Source organism: Clytia hemisphaerica, unplaced genomic scaffold (assembly GCF_902728285.1).
Source record: "Clytia hemisphaerica strain Z4C2 unplaced genomic scaffold, Clytia hemisphaerica genome assembly, whole genome shotgun sequence".
Lineage (NCBI taxonomy): Eukaryota > Metazoa > Cnidaria > Hydrozoa > Leptothecata > Clytiidae > Clytia > Clytia hemisphaerica.
In genome coordinates, this window is record NW_027103394.1 from 456,261 (window position 1) to 481,473 (window position 25,213).

General features: G+C 35.8%; 1 protein-coding gene and 1 long non-coding RNA gene across 2 annotated transcripts in view; both read right to left on the minus strand.

Annotated features, from left to right (window-relative positions):
• LOC136824902 (uncharacterized) overlaps window positions 1-25,213 on the minus strand; it is a 366,918-nt gene that overhangs the window by 216,493 nt on the left and 125,212 nt on the right. The gene's annotated exons all lie outside the window — the stretch shown is intronic.
• On the minus strand, window positions 9,385-19,759 carry LOC136824888 (uncharacterized). Its single transcript, XM_067080865.1, has 3 exons — window positions 19,684-19,759; window positions 10,954-11,223; window positions 9,385-10,693 (listed from the first exon to the last, which is right to left on the minus strand). Coding segments are annotated over exons 1-3 (1,305 nt in total). The 5' UTR covers window positions 19,685-19,759; the 3' UTR covers window positions 9,385-9,659.

The following is a 25,213-nucleotide window of genomic DNA, read 5'->3' on the forward strand; positions in this document are numbered from 1 at the left end:
ACATGTTGTCTACCTAGTGACATGCAAATCATGTCAAAAACAATATGTAGACAGCACCGTAAAACTTAGAAACAGGTGAAACAGCGCCTCAAATGTCATTTCACTCTCATTTTTGTCAGGAGGGCCATAATGGTATGGAGGACTGGAATTTTACACTAATCGATCAATCCGAGAATGAACAGAGTCTTCGGGTACGCGAAGATTTCTGGATTGACAAACTCCAGACCTTTGAGTCTCAGGGCTTGAATGAGAGGGAAGTGATGATCGATTATGGCTAGGTTTTTACCCTTTCTTTGTTTAGTTATTTTTGTCTTCTTGTCAAGCGGGAATTTAACTTTTGAGAAAAAACTTCTTTACTTTATCATATTTTATTACCCTATTTATTCTCCCGAGCTTAATTTATTTTCGTTAATTACAATTGTACATTAAAACGCCTTTTTAACTTTTATTCTCAGATGAACTTTTTAATTGTCAATAGACCTATAATTTTTTCCCCTTGTGTATATAGAATTAGTATATAAACCTTGTCAAATAAATCCATTTTTATGTTGAAAAAGGCCAGTTGGCCGAAATATTCATTAGAAAGATGATGTGTTATTTCTGACTACGTTTATTCTATACACTCTCGCATAGACGGAGAAAATTGGTTTTACTGTGACAAGATATTATAAGTATATATCATGAATTCCATATGTGACTAACGGACATTTCCAGTGTATAGCAGGCTAGAAGTCAAGCTTGAAAATAGGAATAAAACTTCTTTTGGTGTGGTAACTATCAGTGGGGGTCAAAGTTTCAAGAACCATATAAAACTTTTTCTCTTGACTTTCACTTGGTCAGAAATTGCAATTAATAGGCCCGTGACTAACGGACACAAAAATTATCATCAAAAATGGGACACTTTTACAAACAGCTGTAAAGTGCTGTTTCTAAAGCTACAGTTTGGGTTTTTTGCTTAAATTCACTAGAGGAAAGGTTGAATTTTGTGTTTCAAAATTAATTTTGAAAAAAAATTGTCAAAGTAAGAAAATATGACAAAAATTGGGCAAAAATCTTAACAAGCACCTGTTATCAATGGTTTCTAAAAACATGGATACTCAAATCTGACTAACAAATAAATTTGAAATTTTTTTTGATTATGCTATACAATAAGGTTTTGATTATTTTCATGTTTTCTTTTGTAAAGCAAACACGTACGACGTAGTCAGTCGCTACGATAAAACAAGGACCGAAATCGACAAAAGCTGCATTAATGAAATGTGCACAAATGTTGTTCAATCTGCCCGCCACTATTTGAAATTCGGCAAAAAGTGGCTAATCCAATCCGAGAAGAAGAGAAAAATGAACCGCACAATGCAACACTTTAACGTTTTGCTGCTAATTAATTTTGGCGGTAACTTATTTTGGAAAACTTGAACTTCTACTTTTTCTTCTTTCTCAGCAATAAAGACAATGTTAGATAGCAAGAAATAAAATTTATTTTTTGAGCGTCCAAACAAAAAAAAGATCAAAAAAAATAGTTTTGAGTAGTAATGCGAAAAGTATTGTCTTGAGGACCTATACAGTAAACCTTCCCGCAATACTAATTCAGCGAGTGACGAAGTTTTCCTCAACAAATTTTTTAATTCATTTGCCTTGAAAGATAAACAGCCATAGTTGGCGTTCGATACTTCATTTTCAGAAAAAATTTGTCATTTAGAAGCTTTTCGTCTAAGCGAAATATTTAGGTAAGATCTAATCCTTTTACACGCGTAGACAACGCACTTAACAGACGTTTGCGACGACGGGAACAGTCTAGTCTATAGTTTGTTTTAATTTTGAAAGTAACTGTATGTACTCGAAGATAAAATATTTTTAGGACACCCTGTATATATAATTTATTACTTTATGTCTAGCTATTTCAATTGTAATTCGAAACCATTAATTATTCATTACCTTTCTATAATTATTCTTATATTTTGAATTTAAATTTTTTTATTATAATCCCTAATTAGGCATGGAATTTGGAATTATACTTCCCCAAAAAATTGAAGGATGGGATTTTCCTGTTCCTTTACTCTACTTCTAGGTATCTCCTGCTAATTGTTTTCTAGAAAATAATTTTTAATTAATTTCCTTTATTATGTTATATTATATTATTATATTAATTTTTGGGAAAATAATTTTGAAAGTTCCCTTTTTGCCCTAATCCTTCTATTAGCCTTCTTTTCAAAAATGTTTCTTTCCATCCCACCTGGGGCCATCCATATAGTATGTACGCAAAGATTTTCTTAAAATTTGGTACCCCTCCCCCCCATTGTACACAGAGAACAATAGAAATGATGTCATTTAAACAATAAATGAACGCTTTTGCTAAACCCTCTTCTCCCCTCCCCCCCCCTTCACTGCGTACGTACTATATGGATGGCCCCCTTATTAATTTTTGAGATTTTTTCTACTCACCGCTGACTTAACCCGTTTATTAGGTACTTGAGAGTATGTGTTGTCAATCTTGAGTATATGTCCAATATAAGCAATATACTTTCTTTCTGACAGAATTTCTTCATTCACCTTGAGGTACCTTGAACATTTCGGTCAACCAAGCTTTTCATTCTTTGGTTTGTTATATTAATTTATTTGCCATACCGTTTCTATATATTTGAATTGCTTTTTCCACAGATCAAGAAATGAGAAATTGTAATCAAGTAAAAAAAGAAATAACAAGAGATTCTTGGCTGGTTCATTGTTGCTTTGTCTTGAAAATCCGATTTAAAGAAATCTGAATCGTTTATGGTAAGTGAAATATATTCTTTTAATTTCACGAAAGCAATAAATTTAGGTATGACGATAGATAGACTAGGATTTGTAGGATTAACCTACTTTTGCAATACTAAATTTCTCAAATTTGAAGTTTAATCATTTTGCTGATTCATAAAATTAAAATCATAAAATTTTAACTGGTGGCACTGGTTATGATTTTTATTTCTTGAAATACACTTGTCATCAAGTTCTCGTCTTCGATTAAGTAATATTTTTTTGAAAAAAAATTTAAATACTTTTTTCTTACTCTAAAAAGCTCTTTCGCCGCCTTGGGATAGACTTAAGGGTGGCTGGAGACACATTTTCTACTTTTCCTGGTGAATTTTAAACAATTCTAACCAATTTTAGCTGTTCCTGCCCCCTTGCGGAATGCTTTTGAACTTTTTGTAATGTGTTTGGATTGTGCAATTATGAAAGGATTTTTCAATAAATAAACGTTTCAAGCACAATCCAAGCAATCCCGTCCAGACACATTTCGTAGAATGCTTTTTGAAATGCATTTGAGATGTAAATAAAATGTCTTTGAAATATACAGTCTAAATATATTTCACTATCATTGGGGTGGTAATCATTCGGGGAGAATTCGGAAAGCCGATATTGTCTATTGTTTTACGACGGGCTTCGGGATTAAAGGGAGCCAATTTGAGGTCATCAAGTGCTTTTTGAAAAGCGATTTTGATTTCTTCCATGGCTGATGGGAAAACAAACTTTTCATTTTAGTTACAACACGGACGATTCAAAGTTGTCGAGAAGAAGATCAGTAACCGATCGCTCACTCTGAAGATGTCCCGTGGGTCCAAGGCAAAGCCAAAGCCTAAATACTAGCCTGGGAATCCAAGCGTTAAACTTTTTTCACAGTCTAGTTTATGATATTTTTGCTGCTGGTTTAACGCTTGGCGCAGGTAACTCGCCCGCAGGGAGATTTTTCCCTGCAATGCAGGTTCGGCCTGATTGGCCAGCTTTCGGCGTATTACTTAGCAGTACTTTCGCGCGCATTTTGATTATTTCGATGCGTGCGCATAATTTATGGAAAAAGCTGACTCTGCAGAAAAAAGGAAAACAAATGAAAATGAAAACATAGATTCATTTCAAAACAAAATGGCTGTTGGCTGGAAGTCTAAATACATGTGGCTGATGTTTTGATGTGGTTTTTAGTAGTTTTGAAAGTCTTTAGAGCTTGTGAAAGAGTTTTTATGGTAAGTTGATTATGTGTGTTTGCCTGGGTTTCCAAAGTTCAGCAAGTCTGTCAACAAGGGTTCACACACAGACTGTTTATAACATTCTGTGTCAGACTAATCTACCTGCACCAAGCTCTATAATTTTAGAGCTTTGTGAGGTGAGGTATTTTTTGTTTTTTCTAAAATTATGAGCTTGGATTCCCAGGCTACCTAAATACCAACCGACACTAACGACACCATTTTGTCTTGTTGACATTAGTGGTAACATCTCGAAGTGTGCTGGATGCAGAGGAAATTTGAAGGACGGTCCTTCAGATCACAACCCAGACGAGCTGGATACATCTATTTGCATCCGACACAAGGAGAAAGATCACGTATGGTTACGTCAGAAACATGATTGGTTAATGAAGTTCGAAAACAAATATTATCACATCTCGAAAAATTGTATCTCCTCGCGGAACCCGACATTCAACGGAGATGATCTAATATTGCACTTTTTGGAAGCCCAGCCAAGTTTTTCCGTGAAAGAGTTTTTAAAGGGCAGATTGTATTGATATCTTACTATTTTAGCTGTTCCTGCCCCCTTGCGGAATGCTTTTGAACTTTTTGTAATGTGTTTGGATTGTGCAATTATGAAAGGATTTTTCAATAAATAAACGTTTCAAGCACAATCCAAGCAATCCCGTCCAGACACATTTCGTAGAATGCTTTTTGAAATGCATTTGAGATGTAAATAAAATGTCTTTGAAATATACAGTCTAAATATATTTCACTATCATTGGGGTGGTAATCATTCGGGGAGAATTCGGAAAGCCGATATTGTCTATTGTTTTACGACGGGCTTCGGGATTAAAGGGAGCCAATTTGAGGTCATCAAGTGCTTTTTGAAAAGCGATTTTGATTTCTTCCATGGCTGATGGGAAAACAAACTTTTCATTTTAGTTACAACACGGACGATTCAAAGTTGTCGAGAAGAAGATCAGTAACCGATCGCTCACTCTGAAGATGTCCCGTGGGTCCAAGGCAAAGCCAAAGCCTAAATACTAGCCTGGGAATCCAAGCGTTAAACTTTTTTCACAGTCTAGTTTATGATATTTTTGCTGCTGGTTTAACGCTTGGCGCAGGTAACTCGCCCGCAGGGAGATTTTTCCCTGCAATGCAGTTTCGGCCTGATTGGCCAGCTTTCGGCGTATTACTTAGCAGTACTTTCGCGCGCATTTTTGATTATTTTCGATGCGTGCGCATAATTTATGGAAAAAGCTGACTCTGCAGAAAAAAAGGAAACAAATGAAAATGAACAACATAGATTCATTTCAAAACAAAATGGCTGTTGGCTGGAAGTCTAAATACATGTGGCTGATGTTTTGATGTGGTTTTTAGTAGTTTTGAAAGTCTTTAGAGCTTGTGAAAGAGTTTTTATGGTAAGTTGATTATGTGTGTTTGCCTGGGTTTCCAAAGTTCAGCAAGTCTGTCAACAAGGGTTCACACACAGACTGTTTATAACATTCTGTGTCAGACTAATCTACCTGCACCAAGCTCTATAATTTTAGAGCTTTGTGAGGTGAGGTTTTTTTGTTTTTCTAAAATTATGAGCTTGGATTCCCAGGCTACCTAAATACCAACCGACACTAACGACACCATTTTGTCTTGTTGACATTAGTGGTAACATCTCGAAGTGTGCTGGATGCAGAGGAAATTTGAAGGACGGTCCTTCAGATCACAACCCAGACGAGCTGGATACATCTATTTGCATCCGACACAAGGAGAAAGATCACGTATGGTTACGTCAGAAACATGATTGGTTAATGAAGTTCGAAAACAAATATTATCACATCTCGAAAAATTGTATCTCCTCGCGGAACCCGACATTCAACGGAGATGATCTAATATTGCACTTTTTGGAAGCCCAGCCAAGTTTTTCCGTGAAAGAGTTTTTAAAGGGCAGATTGTATTGATATCTTACTATGTCAAAGATTAATCGGATAGTGTACTGATTTTGTTATTTTAGTTTATATTTTAGATCTATTGCTCTCCTTTTAATTTTTCGGCACATCTTGCCTTGGTCTTGTGTACAAGATGCTTCTTTGTTCTTATATTTGGTCAGGGAATGATCTCAGATTGTAGTGCGGGGGCTTATGTATTCTCATGTGCATAGACGTGCTAAAAGCAAACAGTTTTTTTGATATGGTGTATGGTGTATTGACTCCTCAAGGGTCAAGAAAATCTTGATCTACAAAATTCTGTCACCTCGTCATTGGTTACCATAGCAACAAAAAATAATGTCGTCGAATTCGAACAATTTTTGTTCCATTCGAAAGAGCATGAAAAACTGATAAAAAAAGGTCACAACCTATATCTGAAAATGAGTATATCAGGAGATGTAAGGCTATAAAGGCAAAATGACGTCATAAACGATGACGTCATCAAATAATAAAATTTCTTTTTCATGCTCTTTCGAATGGAAGAAAAACTGTTCGAATTTGACGACATTAATTTTTTGTTGCCATGGTAGCCAATCACGTCATTTTCCATGGCAACTGCGGTGGCAGAATTCTGTAACCCAAGATTTCCTTGGCTCTTGAGGGGTCAAGACATCAAGAAACTGTTTGCTTTTAACACGTGTATCACATGAGAACCTATTTTGATACATAAGCCCCTGTACAATTGTCTATAGTTAAAGATTGGCGGGATTTTGCCGCCGGGGCTAGTACATAGCATATAACTTATATATATATAGTCAAGAAGTATAAAACCTTCAACTACTTAAAATGGAAACAATAAAGACAAAACTTACAAAACAAAAAGACAATATAAATACAACAAAAATCTAGAATGAACATTCAGAGAAAATCAATCAGGTTGGAATTGAAAAGGAAAAAATTATGACATATACATCCATCAATGCAAAACTAGTGATCTAAAGTGACTACAAGGAAGAAAGCGACTCAATATGAGTTAAAATGGAAAGAAGTAACTCAATATGAGTCAAAAAATATTTCAAGAAAACACATTATCTGTTACTCAGTTTTCGACCCACACAGGATTTCGGCCATTTGTGAAAATATCCTCCTATATGATGGAAATAGGGTTGTGTAGGTAGGCCAAGCAGTGTTAAGATAAAAAGATGTAAAAAGATGTAAAAAGATGTGTTTAGTGAATGTATGAAACGCGCGGAAATAGAAAATAAACTAAAACTTAAAATCCACGGAACCAGCCGAAGAAACTAAAATAACAATGAAAAAAGAAGTGTACTTTCTACTAGACAAAGTTGCCACACCTTTGACACGTTTCTGCCACAGCGTTGTAGAAAGCATACTAGATAGGAAGGAACTGAGATTGGATCGCCACTATCCAACCCTGTGGCTCTCACACACATTTTACAGTTCAAAGAAGAAGATGGAAAGAGTGGGAAAAAAAAAAAGTCGGACTAGAACCCGGTTCGAAGCCCCGTACACCCGTGACCGCTCACCGCAAAAGCTGGCGAACGACTGAATATTGAGAAAGTTGAAATTTTGTTAGGTTATCCGAAGACTTATAACCAAAACAAGACGTCTAACCATTGTTTCACCTCAGTTAGATCTCATCAGATAGCGTGTTTTTGTTTTTCTAATACAATAAACTATATCTACAGGGTTTCCGCATAACTAATGAACGAAAACAATCAATTTTGCCGCGTCAGCAATAAAAACAATTGTTTTGCCGAGTCAGCAAAAATAAAATATTAAATTTCTCAGAATTCGTCGAAATTTTCAAAAGTGAAGCAGAAAAATGATTAGAGAAACTCTGCCGTTCTATTCAAAAATGTGAAAAACGCCAATCATCTTCGAACAAATACAATTGAAGTTTTACTAGGTCACAGTGTAACACACTGAGGCGACCGCGGTCAAATCTTATGAAATTTATGAATTTGTACACCATTTACCGTTTAATATGAACAGTACATAGAAAAATCCTTAAATCTTATAGAAAGTTTGGTTTGACTACAGTTAGTTTTGAAACCAGACGTTTTTTCCAAGTTTTTTTTTAATCAAAATATAATTTTTAATGATATACAAAGTACAGTTTTTTTATAAGAATTATATAAATCGAAGTGATTCGCGATCTGAAAATGTCACGAATTTGAGCCCTAAAAAATTCTTTTGTTTCTAAGACTTGAAAAATAAAAAAAGTGAATTTAACTAAATTTGCCATAAAATTCATTTCAAAAATAAGATTTTTCCTGCAATACCATTTGTAGATTAAGTTTTGCAGGGATTAAATTTCTTCAAACAACAAAAAACCAAAATGGAAAACAAGAATTTGAAACTTTCTCAACAGAACCATATTTCAGACAAAATTTGAAGCTGAACAACATTCTTAAAAAATCCTTAAAGTTTATCGATTTATCTTAAAAAAGCTGAGTAGGCACAAAAAACTTATGCTGGCAAAGTAAAATTAACAAAAAAATTGGCTACCAGCGTCATCCAGTCTATCAAAAAGCTCCAAGTGGCCTACAGGCTAGGGAAACCGTTCAGGCCTCCAAGCCAATTTTTTTGCCATTTAGTTAGTAAAATAGGACAAATTAGGACGAAAATAGACTAGAAATTAGGAAATTTAGTACAAATTTTAGGCTTTTGGACCAGTTTTCAATTTTCATTTTTCCCGTGACATGTGTGTTTTAAGTTCTGTCTATAGTCTATATGAAAACCAAAACAAAAGTTTGACGTTGCTTACTTTAGAGATACAAAAGGGCAGTTTCAAGCAACTAAATGAATTTGGGAAGAAATTTAAGGAAAATTGCGAATAACGATGAAGATAGACTAAAAGGTAAATAACTTTTGATAAATCTTTGCAAGGGTATAATGGTGATAAATGTGTACATGTATGGAATATTGCTAAAATACGTAAACAATAAAACTTCTAAATGGCTAAAGCAAATCCATTTATTGTAAAAAAAAGGAATCATTTTGATACAAATGTTATATCATAAATGACCTGCTTATAAAAAACTAAACTAAATAAAAACTACAAACCTTTTCTAAAATTATTAACAAGTGGTAAAAATGATAAACCTTTTTTTGATAAAAATCTGTTTCTACGTCTCTTTTTTAAATAATCTTAACAAAATGGGAAAAATGATAAATCTTTTTTCATAAAAATCTGTTTTTCTACGTCTCTTTTTTAAATAATCTTAACAAAAAAATCTTTTTTGGTAAAAATCTGTTTTCTACGCCTCTTTTATTATTAACAAAATGGGAAAATAAAAAAGCTAATACTCTTTTTTATAAAAACAATGAGGCTTAAAATGCCCAAAAAATAAGAACAAGTTGAAGGCTGGGATGTCTAATTTTTTATCAAATAAGGGTCCAAACGAGGTAAGATGAGGTAAAAAATAAAAATAAGGCAAAAAGGACCCAAAATACCCCCAAAGAATAAGAACCAAATAAGAACAGTTTGAGGCTCAAAGAGTCATAGGTCCCATAGAATCAATGTCAATGAAAACTTAGCTCTACCCATTATACTCAAACGAAGATTGAAATCTGACAACCCACCTACACTATAAGATAAAATGTACATTGATAAATCTTTAATGATGAAAATATGTCTTTACTACGTTTTTTAATAGAAGCATAATAAAATCATGGTCTAAGGATTCTTTTAAGAGATTTAACCTCTCAAAAGTTTGTGCGAAAAAAAGAAGTCTTAACTTTCTTCAGCTTTCACAATTTCCATAACTATTTTCTTTTTAACATCAACTTCATAACTGAAATCAGAATTAAGCAACTTGAGCTTGAGGTCGTTCATACCATCTTCTGTGTCGATATTATTCAGAGTTTCTGAACCGAACATATCGATAAGGATGTTGTTTGATAATTTCACTGTCATTTCCGGAGCATCAAATTCAACGAATACGACAACTTTAAATAGATTTCGATGCAATTTAAGGTAACTAATCTTGAAATCCTTACTGCATGAAGAACAGGAAGTCATACCTTGTGTGGATGGTGCTAACCTTTTTTGGCATGATTTACATGACCAATAGTTGTCCACTTTAACGCTAGCTATAACAGGCGTTGTTATTAGCTTGGTAGACAAGTCAACTTCGCTGAGAACCTGTTCTGGGAATTCAACGTCCAAATCTGCTGTCAGGTAACAAATTGAAGATGAGTAAGTGGTACCAAGACAAATCTCCTCGTTAATCACTTTTGAGGAAAGTGAAGTCAATTGAATGAGTGTGTTTTCTCTAACCAGATGAACAAAGTCTCCCCACAGGGACAAACTGACAGTTTTCACGCCATCAGAGAAAAGGCAAGGGCGCATAAGACTTGTTTTGGTTTTGCCGAACTTATCATATTCTTTCATCTCAGTGGGACCTGAATATTTGATTTTTCCAACCGCTGAAAGAACCGTTCCATTCTCATCGATATCAGAAAGATGAACAGCATCAGCATCATTTAAACCAAAGCTGAGTTCATTGTCATCAATGTCCGAGATTGAAGAGTAGCTGTTAAAAAAATATACCTCTTTCCCTGGTACTAATTTGCCGGCACGGATGGCAGTTTTGTTATGAAAGGCGTCAAGAAATTTTTGCCTTATTGATTTGATGTCTTTATGGTTGCTGATTATTATTTTGCAAAAATCAGTTTTGCCAGTTTTGAGATGCACCGTGAAGAAATTTCTGGTACGAGCTTGATTTTGGCTGATCGTTGCAACTACGCCAACAAATCCAAGGATGTCTAAAGAAGAATAGTAACAATCAATTTGCAATACCCTGTGTTGAAAGAGAAGGCTTGACATAAGCACAAGAAATAACATTAACGCAAAACTTTTCATGACCAGGCAATGACTTTATACATAAACCATTTACTTAAACCAGTCCCACTGTATTTAATGGGTTTACTATTTTAGTAAAAGCTGGTAAGAATTAAATAATGCATTTCTGAAATGTTTGAGAAAAAATTAAAGAAAAATGTTCTTGAATTTTACTTTTTCTTACCTCTGGCATTGGGTGGAATGGAAGGTGAAAATCTTGGGGACGGCAAGAGTGATGGAGACCCAAACAAACGTGATGGTGTATTGACCATCCCTTCAACAGCCTGCTTTTTAGGAGTCACCGGTGTCTCATTGTTATTCAAACTTTCACTGGCGTTGGGAGAAGAACTTGAACTTTTGGTGGTGTTATTACTTTGAGTGCTAGCTAATGCATCAAAGTCATCCATCTTAGCATCAGCAGCAGTTTGCTTCCTCTTTCTGTCACCTTTTGCCACTGTAATAAAGATACAGGATAATTTTTTGTTATTAAAAGAAACTAAAATGATAAATAAACAAATTTTCAGGAAAATATCCACATTTCCCCTTTACTTTTTTTTAAAAACAATGAAAGAATCACAAAAACTGCAAATCTATATACAAACTATTTAGAGGAGACGGCTGGTAAATAAAAACTTTAATTTGATTACTTTGTCATACCAAGTTGACGTAATCTGCTTTCTTCATCCAAACGCTTTTTCAAACTTTTACTTTTTGCTAAGGATTTCAATCTTTCATATGGCATTGGCTCAATATAAATACTATCTAAAGTCTTTGCTCTTGAGAGAGCAACATAAGATTGTCCAGATGCTCGTTCAGATTTTCCAAGATCAATTGACATTTGTTCTAGAGTAAGGCCTTGCGACTTGTGTATAGTTATTGACCATGCCAATCGCAAGGGAAACTGAATTCTTTCATAATTACTACCTAGGCTGTCAGATGTATTTGCAATAGGTGGTATGGGTACCAAATTCTGTTGTAATTCTGAAAAACTTGGACCTGAATATTGGTCAAATTGTACAATCACTGCTATTGGAAAAGATGGTGGAGTTTCATTATCCTTAAAAACAATGCTGCAAACAGTACCCATGGCTCCATTACAGAGACCAGATTCAGTCCACAAATTTCTCATTAACATTACTCTAGCTCCAACTGATAAAAGGAGAGTAGGTGCCAAGCCACCCATATCATCTAAAGAGCATTTTGCAGCTTTTTTGTCATTGTGTAAAGCAGAAATTCTAGCTATCGGTTGGTTCAGTTTTTCAAGGGCCTTGAAATTGTTTTCTGCAACATCTTTATTTCCATAGGACAACTTCAAGGCATTTGAAAAGTTAGTTTTAATACTAGGTCCAGAACGTGTCAGTAACAATTTCCAATCATCTATGCTCACATTACCCATCACGAACATTACTCAAGAGGCTGCGAAATCTTTTTTGAAGAGAACTGCTTCCATCTGAGCGCTGATTCACAGTAAGCTCAATAACTGTATTGAATAATTGATAAACGAAAAATCCCTCAGCTTCAAGTTCATTTCTAGGATTGTTGTAATAAATAGGATGTCCTTTCACAGGAGGAAGTTGTCCCAAGTCTCCAGACAAGATCATATTTATACCTCCAAATGGCACATCAAACTTTCCAGTGGCTTGTTTGCATCTCCGATTCACCCAAGCTAAGTCTGTTCGATTAATTACAGAATATTCATCAATTATAATGTACCTAATACCTTTTAGCCTTTCTTGAAGTTGTATCAATGACGAGCCCTCAAGTTCGGAGTTAAACTTGCCTTTGATAGGCAATCTCAACAAGTGATGTAAAGTTTTACCTCCTACACTATAAGCTGCAAGTCCAAATAATGATGAAATGATGAGTGCATCTCCTAATAAATGTCTAAGTCTGTGAATCAAAAAACTTTTTCCACAACCTGCCTTTCCAAAAATTATCATCAACAGTTGTGAGTTACTATTAATGTGACACCTTACCATCTCAAATGCTTTACGCTGTTGATCATTTAGTTTTAAGACATTCTGTAATTCAGTGTCCTCGTCATTCAGTTGACCTTCTATTCTTAAGGTAGCTTTTTTGCTATTTATCCAAGCAGGCATTTCTAATCTAGATATTGAATTATACTGGGAACACTGATCCAGCCAATATGTTCTATTTTCACTCACTACCACTCGAATTATCTTCTTGTTGGGGATTTGAGAAATGATCTGCTAGAAACATCCATTCCTCTCTGTAGTTGCTTATCTCATCATTGATTACTTCAGAATCATCTTCGGAATCAGAGTCCTGAGAATCGGTACCTGTTTCTCTACTCATCATAGCATTTTCAATTGTTTCTAATTCCCTTAAATGATTAGGAACACTAACAGCAGCATCTGATCGTAGAAATGTAGCCCAACACATAATAAAACCTTCATCAGTTGCATCTATTTCACCCCAAGCTGAATTTGGAGTATGTCTCCATACTTTATATTTTAGTAAACTATACTTGCAGTACTTACTATAGTGAATACTATTTGGAGAAGATGAGTAAGAAGGAAATGTTCGGATTACAACTTCTTTTTTCCTTTTATGCAACTCTTCATTGACCAAAACATAATTGGCATGAAATTGGATAAAATTCATCTCAGAAATCCTTGGATCAGAAGAGTAGTCCTCTCTAAATGCATAAATATCCAAGTGAGATTTTTTTGTACTAACTTCACCATCAACCAATTCAACCTGTCGAGAACCATCTAAGGACATGCAATAAACTTCATAAGAACTACTGTAATACTTCAATCCTAATATTTGATGGCAAACCTCTTGAACACTCATATCACGTAAACCTACCGATCTCATCATTAATTTCTTTATTGCAGAGCTTGGGGAAAAATTATCAGAGTTTACTTTTGAAGCCACATGAGTGAACGCATCCTGTGTAATATCACTGAGCTTCTCTGGCTTAGAAGCATACTTTGTCAAATATTCAACACATGAGTGGTAATCAACTACTACACACTGATATCAACATTGGCTCTCCATCCTTGTAATAAAACACGTTGGTGCCTGTTGACTCTTGGGTCATTTCTTGAAGTTACAACTTTTGCTCTGAACCTTTCAACACCATCTCTAGATTTCACCTTTTCAAATTCCAAATGTGTTTTCTCGTTTACTTCAAAAGGAAAGTGAAATCGACATGTTGTGTCATCATTTTTTTGCCGAAGACAATATGCCGAACTACAAAGATGTTTTTCGACAGAGTTAACAAGATTGGCATAATCTGTACTCATTTCCTCTGGATTTAAGTTTCTATAATCCACTTTACAGGGATGTACCTGGGGTTTGACCCAGTTTTCTCCCTCCATAGGATTGCAAGTACAAAGAAGCTTATCAACATAATCACACACTTGTTTCTCAGCCTGGCTACCTTCAGCAATAATTTCATTCAACTCTTTTTCCTGAAAAGCAACATTCTCAGATTTTAATTTTTGCGATGCAAGGTAACCTTTCAGAGCAATATTTGTTAATTCAACCAAACCTGGATCGTCTTCTAGTTTAGCAACACCATGACAATGAATGGAACCTCTAGAAGCATATTCAAACCTGTACCAGTGCCATGTAGCTTTTAGCAAATTATAAAGCCAATGCTTGACAAATTTGTTTGTACGCTCAGTGAAGTAATAGTCTACTACATGAGGATTCTCTGTAATAAATTTTCTTATTCCATTCACATCATTGACATCTACTTTAAATTTACTCAAAAGATCTGGCCAGTGAAACTCTGCCATAGAAAATGTGAAAAAAATTGTAAATACCCCAACTTGTTTAACTGTTGCTGTCAGATTGTTTCGTACTTTGTTCCAAAAAGAACGTGATCCACTTACATCTTTGGTGTAATAAAATACCTTTTTCATCAATTCATTAGCACAGTTAGAGTTTAACATTTCATTGAATTCATCCAAAGTAAAATTCATTTCCCCTGGATTCCTTTTAATGTACAAATTTCCCCTGCTCAAAATTCTTCTACGATACAATATGTTGAAAGCCCAGTAGGCAAATCTAGGATGTGCAGCAAAACGATAGAAGTAATTGTCATCATTGACATCACAGAATTTGAGTAAATGACGAATCTTTAATGAAAAGTTTTCAAGTTCATTAGACGCTATAGTTCTTTCCAAGGCAAGGTTAGTTGGATCACCTTTGCCATCAGGAAATAGAGTTGGAAAAGCCATAGTAGCTAAAAATGGAGTATTGAATTCATTGATTGGTTCAATACCAATAATATCCAGTTCAGGGATATTGTTGATAAAATGAGAAATTTTGTTTTTATGCATTTGTGTGTTCAAAGAAGAAGGTACAAATGAACTCATTTCATCAGGCCTTATGTCTTCTTCATTTTCAGGACCAAGGTCTGTTGTAATTTCATTTCATCTTCACTATGCTCACTTTCTGATTCAGAAGAGCTATCCTCAGTGGACTCTTGACTAATAGAGGAATAAAGTTGTCCATTTAGAGGGAGATCCTCTATTCGATTTTGATCAATAGTAACATCAGAATAAACAGGGTTATTCTTCACAAGCCATTCAAGAGCATCTACAACTTTTTGTTTCCTGACCTTGAAATCTCTAGAGTCAACACAAGATCCCTTTTTAGATATCTTAATTATTGGTATATCAGAGGGCAAATTTGGCAAAACATTTGCAACTGTCTGAACATCTGAAGGAAATGTAATAACATGACCTTTATATGCTCTCTGTCTACCTCTAGGTTTACAATAAACATTCATAATAGGTAATGCTCTAGCAATCAACATTTCCTCAACCTGCGAAAGATCTTTCAGCTCATGAGGTACTGGTGACGGGATCATGTTATTCTCACGACTGAATTTTTTTAGGCCATTGTTTATCTCGTTTACATCGAGTGCACTCTTGTTTAGAAACATTAAACCAAGCCTCTGCACAAACTTCGCATTGCTTTATTTGCATTTTATACATTTCATTGTAGAAGTCTAGAATAGTAAGATGTTCTGTCTGTTCGAGATGAGAGCTTACAGCACCNAATACTTCAATCCTAATATTTGATGGCAAACCTCTGGAACACTCATATCACTAAACCTACCCGATCTCATCATTAATTTCTTTATTGCAGAGCTTGGGGAAAAAATTATCAGAGTTTATTTTGACGCCACATGAGTGAACGCAATTTTCTGTGTAAATATCACTGAGCTTCTCTGGCTTAGAAGCATACTTTGGTTCAAATATTCAACACATGAGTGGTAATCAACTACTACACTGATATCAACATTGGCTCTCCCTCCTTGTAATAAAAACACGTTGTTGGTGCCTGTTGACTCTTGGGTCATTTCTTGAAGTTACCAAACTTTTGCTCTGAACCTTTCAACACCATCTCTAGATTTCCACCTTTTCAAATTCCAAAATGTGTTTTCTCGTTACTTCAAAAGGAAAGTGAAATCGACATGTTGTGTCATCATTTTTTTGCCGAAGACAATATGCCGAACTACAAAGATGGTTTTCGAAGAGTTAACAAGATTGGCATAATCTGTACTCATTTCCTCTGGATTTAGTTTCTATAATCCACTTTACAGGGATGTACCTGGGGTTTGACCCAGTGTTTCTCCCTCCATAGGATTGCAAGTACAAAGAAGCTTATCAACCGAATCACACACTTGTTTCTCAGCCTGGCTACCTTCAGCAATAATTTCATTCAACTCTTTTTCCTGAAAAGAAACATTCTCAGATTTTAATTTTTGCGACTGCAAGGAACCTTTCAGAGCATATTTGTTAATTCAACCAAACCTGGATCCGTCTTCTAGTTTAGCAAACCCTGACAATGATGGAACCTCTAGAAGCTATTCAAACCTGTAACCAGTGCCATGTAGCTTTTAGCAAATTATAAAGCCATGCTGACAAATTTGTTTGTACGCTCAGTGAAGTAATAGTCTACTACATGAGGATTCTTGTAAGAAAGTTTCTTATTCCATTCACATCATTGACATCTACTTTAAATTTACTCAAAAGATCTGGCCAGTGAAACTCTGCCATAGAAATGTGAAAAAAATTGTAAATACCCCAACTTGTTTTAACTGTTGCTGTCAGATTGTTCCGTACTTTGTTCCAAAACGAACGTGATCCACTTACAATCTTGGTGTAATAAAATACCTTTTTCATCAATTCATTAGCACAGTTAGAGTTAACATTTCATTGAATTCATCCAAAGTAAAATTCATTTCCCCTGGATTCCTTTATGTACAAATTTCCCCTGCTCAAAATTCTTCTACGATACAATATGTGGAAAGCCCAGTAGGCAAATCTAGGATGTGCAGCAAAACGATAGAAGTAATTGTCATCATTGACATCACAGATTTGAGTAAAATGACGAATCTTAATGAAAAGTTTTCAAGTTCATTAGACGCTATAGTTCTTTCCAAGGCAAGGTTAGTTGGATCACCTTTGCCATCAGGAAATAGAGTGGAAAAAGCCATAGTAGCTAAAAATGGAGTATTGAATTCATTGATTGGTTCAATACCAATAATATCCAGTTCAGGATATTGTTGATAAAATGAGAAATTTTGTTTTTATGCATTTGTGTGTTCAAAGAAGAAGGTACAAATGAACTCATTTCATCAGGCCTTATGTCTTCTTCATTTTCAGGGACCAGGTCTGTTGTAATTTCATCTTCACTATGCTCACTTCTGATTCAGAAGAGCTATCCTCAGTGGACTCTTGACTAATAGAGGAATAACGTTGTCCATTTAGAGGGAGATCCTCTATTCGATTTTGATCAATAGTAACATCAGAAAAACAGGGTTATTCTTCACAAGCCATTCAAGAGCATCTACAACTTTTGTTCCTGACCTTGAAATCTCTAGAGTCAACACAAGATCCCTTTTTAGAATCTTAATATTGGTATATCAGAGGGCAAATTTGGCAAAACATTTGCAACTGTCTGAACATCTGAAGGAATGTAATAACATGACCTTTATATGCTCTCTGTCTACCTCTAGGTTTACAATAAACTTTTAATAGGTAATGCTCTAGCAATCAACATTTCTCAAACTGCGAAAGATCTTTCAGCTCATGAGGTACTGGTGACGGGATCATGTTATTCTCACGACTGAATTTTTTAGGCCATTGTTTATCTCGTTTACATCGAGTGCACTCTTGTTTAGAAACATTAAACCAAGCCTCTGCACAAACTTCGCATTGCTTTATTTGCATTTATACCTTTCATTGTAGAAGTCTAGAATAGTAAGATGTCTGTCTGTTCGAGATGAGAGCTTACAGCACCTGACGATTTCATGGATATTTTCTTTTTAACTTTCTTTTGACTTTCAATTTTTTTGTTTGTTAAATTTTCTTTTATTTTCCAATTGAATGTTTATGCAAGTCTGAGAACCCTGAAGTTTAACATTTGATACAGAGTCTTTTTGAATCTGATTTTTATTGTTTGTTTGCTGTCTTTGCTTACCCTTAATTCAACTTTTTTTTCAGTGTCTTTTTTGAGACAATAGTTGTGATCAAATTCCACTTCTGAGGAAATACACTTGACCCCTTTACAATAATCATGATCATGTACCTTATTTTGAAAAGAGACGGATGATTATATGCAATAGGCACTTCTGTATTTTCTATACCAAATCTATATTTTCATCAACACTGTTAATTACATCCTCCTGAACATAACAACAAAAAAACCATCCTTCCTGGTATTGATACTGAATATCCTCAAAACAATGATAAACTTCTATGCTCTCTAAGAGGTCATCAATATAAAACCATTTATTCCTATTCGAATCAAACGAAGCAATTGTAAAGTGGGCCCCATGATTACGAACTGAAGACCTGAGACTATAAGAAATGTTTCTGATTTTGAGAGAGCTATGGATTTTCACCAAGTTCATGAGATTTTCAGCAAACTCAATAAACAAAACTGACGATGGAACAATGTCTAAATTACTTGCAGGTATTTTTGGTTGACAATTTGACACAACAATTTCTTGAACTAACAAATTCGATGAAAATAATAAGTCTGGCCATTCATTGATCACTGCATCATTATAGTTTCATTCCAAGAAAAATATTGCAAAAATGTTGAGACCGAGTCTACACAATGTTGGCCACAATTTATGCAAATTTGATTGAAGTTATAAGTGCTACAAAACATTATCCTCTCTAAGTCATTTCTAAAACAAAGACAGATTCTTGAAAAATTTGTGAAAACTCGGCATGACAATCTCTTGCTCTGAAACTAGGACAGTGATCAATAATGTGGCTCCAAATTGGATTGCGAACTTCATTAGACACTAGATACTTAAGTTCTGATTCTTTATAGATGCGATCTTTGTGAAGAGTTTTTAATTCTGTATATTTGTCACACACATCAAGAAGAGAGATCAAAAGTGGACTGTTAACGTAAGTTCTGTCTAAGAGACCAAATATACTATGGTAAAAAAGATCAATGAACGAATCAATCGCACAACTGTATGTCCTGGGGTAGAACGTACCGAATTAGGAAGATGTAACTCACGAATTACAACATTTGTAAATCTGGGAATACTTTGCTTTTTCAGGTGGTTTTCAATTGAACTGTTCACATTAGATGATTGAGTGGCCATACTCTCTTTAGCTTTCATGCTAAGTTTTCGAGCTTTCATAGTCTCTTTAGCTTTCATGCTACGTTTTCGAGCTTTCATATTAGCTTTCATGCTAGTTTGAGTTTTCATACCTCTTTTTCAGCTTTCATGCTAGGTTTTGTGTTCCATACTCTTAACTTTTGAATACCCAAATATTTGAGCTAAAGTTTTGATTTTGTATTCACTGCAATCCAAATAATAAACACATGAAAAGACATGTATTCCCAAATTTAAGCTGGATTTCTAAAGTTATACAAAATATAATTAAAAAATAATTACTTTTAAGTGCTAATTGGTTCCCTAGTCTTGTCTTTAATTCTTGATCTTCTTTTGAAAAGGAACAAATTCACATGGGACACTGTTTTCATGCTGTTGTTAACAGTCACGCGCACAAAAACTAGGAGTATATTGTACTTTTTCCTTTAAAACTGTTTTATCTCCGTAATACTTTGCACATACAGAAATCTAAGGAAGATAATTACTTTTTCCGAGCGAGTGTTATTCAGAGACTTCAAAGATAGAGAAACGAGATTGTTGATTTCGTCAGCTTTCCGTGACTTTAGAGAACGGATTACCGCGCGCAAATATGCGAGATTTTTCACCATACAAAACGTCTCTGAATACACCGCTCCGCGGTCGAAAAACTCCAAAACTTACTTTACTTTAAATTTTTACATTTTTTACAATATTATATAATATGAAAGTATAATGCAAAATATTTCATCTCATTTTGAAAATATATAAAATTTTCTTTGGTTTTCTTACTGTGAAATATTCTCCTTTTTGTAATTCTTTCATTTTACATATTTGCCCTTTTTGGCTATATAATATTTCTGGAAATCAGCGCTTAAAATAATAATTATATAATCAGGTCTTCTGATGTGTTCAACGCAACACTCTACTTGGCGGTACGACGCCGGGTGACCGCTAGTATGATACTTAAATCCATTTAAAGTCCACCTAACGAAAATTAAAGTTCCAGCCAATTTGATTACTGCATTGTTGTTCTCAGTCGGGTTCAGCTCGGATATATTCCGTGATCCGTAGCTTTGAACCTACAGTCATCTTATGAATAATCCTGTAAATACTGTCAATAACATAAATGGAATTTTGAAATTCTTAGGGACTTGTGTTGCTTTATGTTATCTGAGATTTAAAGCACTTTGAAATCTTTTGAGGGCATTAATTATTATTTTAATATTTGTAAAGGAAATATTTATCCGCATCTTTGCGGCTCTTGTTTTCTTTCGAAAAAGAAGTGCATATACGTCATTTTTAAAAAATGTTTGTAATTTTTTTACCATGCATTATTCAGCGAGAAAATTAACACTATCTCCCGATAAAAACCCCCGTCCAAAAAGATTTGGCGTTCGAATTGAAGAAGTCCCTGCAGTGAGTTTCTAACGAAAATAATTTTGACGTCAACTTTTCAAAATGTGTCATGTCGTAAATTTTCGAATTTAAGATACAGCCAATTCGATTGACTTCAAAATATGCCATTTTTGCCCTGATTGCCAATTATTTTGCATTCGATTGACAAAAATTTGGCAAAAGTGGCAAAATTTGAGTGCCATAAATGCCAAATAAAAAAGATGTGGTGAATCTGACATTCTTGGCATTTTTGGAACTTACCTTCACACGTCTCCATACAAAACACTGTTCCCACAAGACCTGTGTTCTTTTCGCTCCAATTTTGCCACTTTTGCCAAAGATTTTGAAAAATAGAAGACCTTCCAATGCTAAAGCAAAACAATGCCGATCGGCAATTTGATTGGTTAAAAAATCGCTTGTTTAAAAACACCGAAAGAAAACTGCTGACTAAGCATCACAAAACGGAAATCATAATGGCGGCCTAGCGATGTACAAATTTGCCATGAAGCTGTGATCTTTTGACATTGAAATTGTAGATTTGGCAAAGTTGGTGACTATGGCAAATTTGGAAGTCAATCGAATAGGCTGATAGCGTGGCACTTTCTAAAAATACAAAGTCAAAATGAAACAAATGACACGGGTTTGGGTTATGTCCACTGGGGTATAGGGACCCCTTATGGCCTATGACTCCCGGCCTTATTGAGCCAAAATGACAAAAAGAATAAAAAGAACGGGGGTCACTCCTTTTTTTTGAGACTTAAAGTCAAAATGAAACAAATGACACGGGTTTGGGGTATGTCCACTGGGGTATAGGGACCCCTTATGCCCTATGACTCCCGGCCTTATTGAGCCAAAATGACAAAAAGAAAAAAAAGAACGGGGGTCACTCCTTTTTTTCGAGACTTAAAGTCAAAATGAAACAAATGAAACAAATGACACGGGTTTGGGGTATGTCCACTGGGGTATAGGGACCCCTTATGCCCTATGACCCCCGGCCTTATTGAGCCAAAATGACAAAAAGAATAAAAAGAACGGGGGTCTCTCCTTTTTTTCGAGAATTAAAGTCAAAATGAAACGAATAAAACAAATGACACGGGTTTGGGGTATGTCCACTGGGGTATAGGGACCCTTTATGCCCTATGACCCCCGGCCTTATTGAGCCAAAATGACAAAAAGAATAAAAAGAACGGGGGTCACTCCTTTTTTTCGAGACTTAAAGTCAAAATGAAACAAATGAAACAAATGACACGGGTTTGGGGTATGTCCACTGGGGTATAGGGACCCTTTATACCCTATGACCCCCGGCTTTATTGAGCCAAAATGACAAAAAGAATAAAAAGAACGGGGGTCTCTCCTTTTTTTCGAGACTTAAAGTCAAAATGACTTAAAGTCAAAATGAAACAAATGAAACAAATGACACGGGTTTGGGGTATGTCCACTGGGGTATAGGGACCCTTTATGCCCTATGACCCCCGGCCTTATTGAGCCAAAATGACAAAAAGAATAAAAAGAACGGGGGTCTCTCCTTTTTTTCGAGACTTAAAGTCAAAATGACTTGAAGTCAAAATGAAACAAATGAAACAAATGACACGGGTTTGGGGTATGTCCACTGGGGTATAGGGACCCTTTATGCCCTATGACCCCCGGCCTTATTGAGCCAAAATGACAAAAAGAATAAAAAGAACGGGGGTCTCTCCTTTTTTTCGAGACTTAAAGTCAAAATGACTTAAAGTCAAAATGAAACAAATGAAACAAATGACACGGGTTTGGGTTATGTCCACTGGGGTATAGGGACCCCTTATGGCCTATGACTCCCGGCCTTATTGAGCCAAAATGAAAAAAAGAATAAAAAGAACGGGGGTCTCTCCTTTTTTTCGAGAATTAAAGTCAAAATGAAACGAATGAAACAAATGACACGGGTTTGGGGTATGTCCACTGGGGTATAGGGACCCCTTATGCCCTATGACCCCGGCCTTATTGAGCCAAAATGACAAAAAGAATAAAAAGAACGGGGGTCTCTCCTTTTTTTCGAGAATTAAAGTCAAAATGAAACGAATGAAACAAATGACACGGGTTTGGGGTATGTCCACTGGGGTATAGGGACCCCTTATGCCCTATGACCCCGGCCTTATTGAGCCAAAATGACAAAAGAATAAAAAGAACGGGGGTCTCTCCTTTTTTTCGAGAATTAAAGTCAAAATGAAACGAATGAAACAAATGACACGGGTTTGGGGTATGTCAACTGGGGTATAGGGACCCCTTATGCCCTTTGACTCCCGGCCTTATTGAGCCAAAATGACAAAAAGAAAAAAAAGAACGGGGGTCACTCCTTTTTTTCGAGACTTAAAGTCAAAATGAAACAAATGAAACAAATGACACGGGTTTGGGGTATGTCCACTGGGGTATAGGGACCCCTTATGCCCTATGACCCCCGGCCTTATTGAGCCAAAATGACAAAAAGAATAAAAAGAACGGGGGTCTCTCCTTTTTTTCGAGAATTAAAGTCAAAATGAAACGAATGAAACAAATGACACGGGTTTGGGGTATGTCCACTGGGGTATAGGGACCCTTTATGCCCTATGACCCCCGGCCTTATTGAGCCAAAATGACAAAAAGAATAAAAAGAACGGGGGTCTCTCCTTTTTTTCGAGACTTAAAGTCAAAATGAAACAAATGAAACAAATGACACGGGTTTGGGGTATGTCCACTGGGGTATAGGGACCCTTTATACCCTATGACCCCCGGCTTTATTGAGCCAAAATGACAAAAGAATAAAAAGAACGGGGGTCTCTCCTTTTTTTCGAGACTTAAAGTCAAAATGACTTAAAGTCAAAATGAAACAAATGAAACAAATGACACGGGTTTGGGGTATGTCCCCTGGGGTATAGGGACCCTTTATGCCCTATGACCCCCGGCCTTATTGAGCCAAAATAACAAAAAGAATAAAAAGAACGGGGGTCTCTCCTTTTTTTCGAGACTTAAAGTCAAAATGACTTGAAGTCAAAATGAAACAAATGAAACAAATGACACGGGTTTGGGGTATGTCCACTGGGGTATAGGGACCCTTTATGCCCTATGACCCCCGGCCTTATTGAGCCAAAATGACAAAAAGAATAAAAAGAACGGGGGTCTCTCCTTTTTTTCGAGACTTAAAGTCAAAATGACTTAAAGTCAAAATGAAACAAATGAAACAAATGACACGGGTTTGGGTTATGTCCACTGGGGTATAGGGACCCCTTATGGCCTATGACTCCCGGCCTTATTGAGCCAAAATGACAAAAAGAAAAAAAAGAATGGGGGTCACTCCTTTTTTTCGAGACTTAAAGTCAAAATGACTTAAAGTCAAAATGACTTAAAGTCAAAATGACTTAAAGTCAAAATGAAACAAATGAAACAAATGACACGGGTTTGGGGTATGTCCACTGGGGTATAGGGACCCCTTATGCCCTATGACCCCCGGCCTTATTGAGCCAAAGTGACAAAAAGAATAAAAAGAACGGGGGTCTCTCCTTTTTTTCGAGACTTAAAGTCAAAATGACTTAAAGTCAAAATGAAACAAATGAAACAAATGACACGGGTTTGGGGTATGTCCACTGGGGTATAGGGACCCTTTATGCCCTATGACCCCCGGCCTTATGAGCCAAAATGACAAAAAGAATAAAAAGAACGGGGGTCTCTCCTTTTTTTCGAGACTTAAAGTCAAAATGAAACAAATGAAACAAATGACACGGGTTTGGGGTATGTCCACGGGGGTATAGGGACCCCTTATGGCCTATGACTCCCGGCCTTATTGAGCCAAAATGACAAAAAGAAAAAAAAGAATGGGGGTAACTCCTTTTTTTCGAGACTTAAAGTCAAAATGAAACAAATGAAACAAATGACACGGGTTTGGGGTATGTCCACTGGGGTATAGGGACCCCTTATGCCCTATGACCCCCGGCCTTATTGAGCCAAAATGACAAAAGAATAAAAGAAGGGGTCTCTCCTTTTTTTCGAGAATTAAAGTCAAAATGAAACAAATGAAACAAATGACACGGGTTTGGGGTATGTCCACTGGGGTATAGGGACCCTTTATGCCCTATGACCCCCGGCCTTATTGAGCCAAAATGACAAAAAGAATAAAAAGAACGGGGGTCTCTCCTTTTTTTCGAGACTTAATGTCAAAATGAAACAAATGACACGGGTTTGGGGTATGTCCACTGGGGTATAGGGACCCTTTATGCCCTATGACCCCCGGCCTTATTGAGCCAAAATGACAAAAAGAATAAAAAGAACGGGGGTCTCTCCTTTTTTTCGAGACTTAAAGTCAAAATGACTTAAAGTCAAAATGAAACAAATGAAACAAATGACACGGGTTTGGGGTATGTCCACTGGGGTATAGGGACCCTTATTGCCCTATGACCCCCGCCTTATTGAGCCAAAATGACAAAAAGAATAA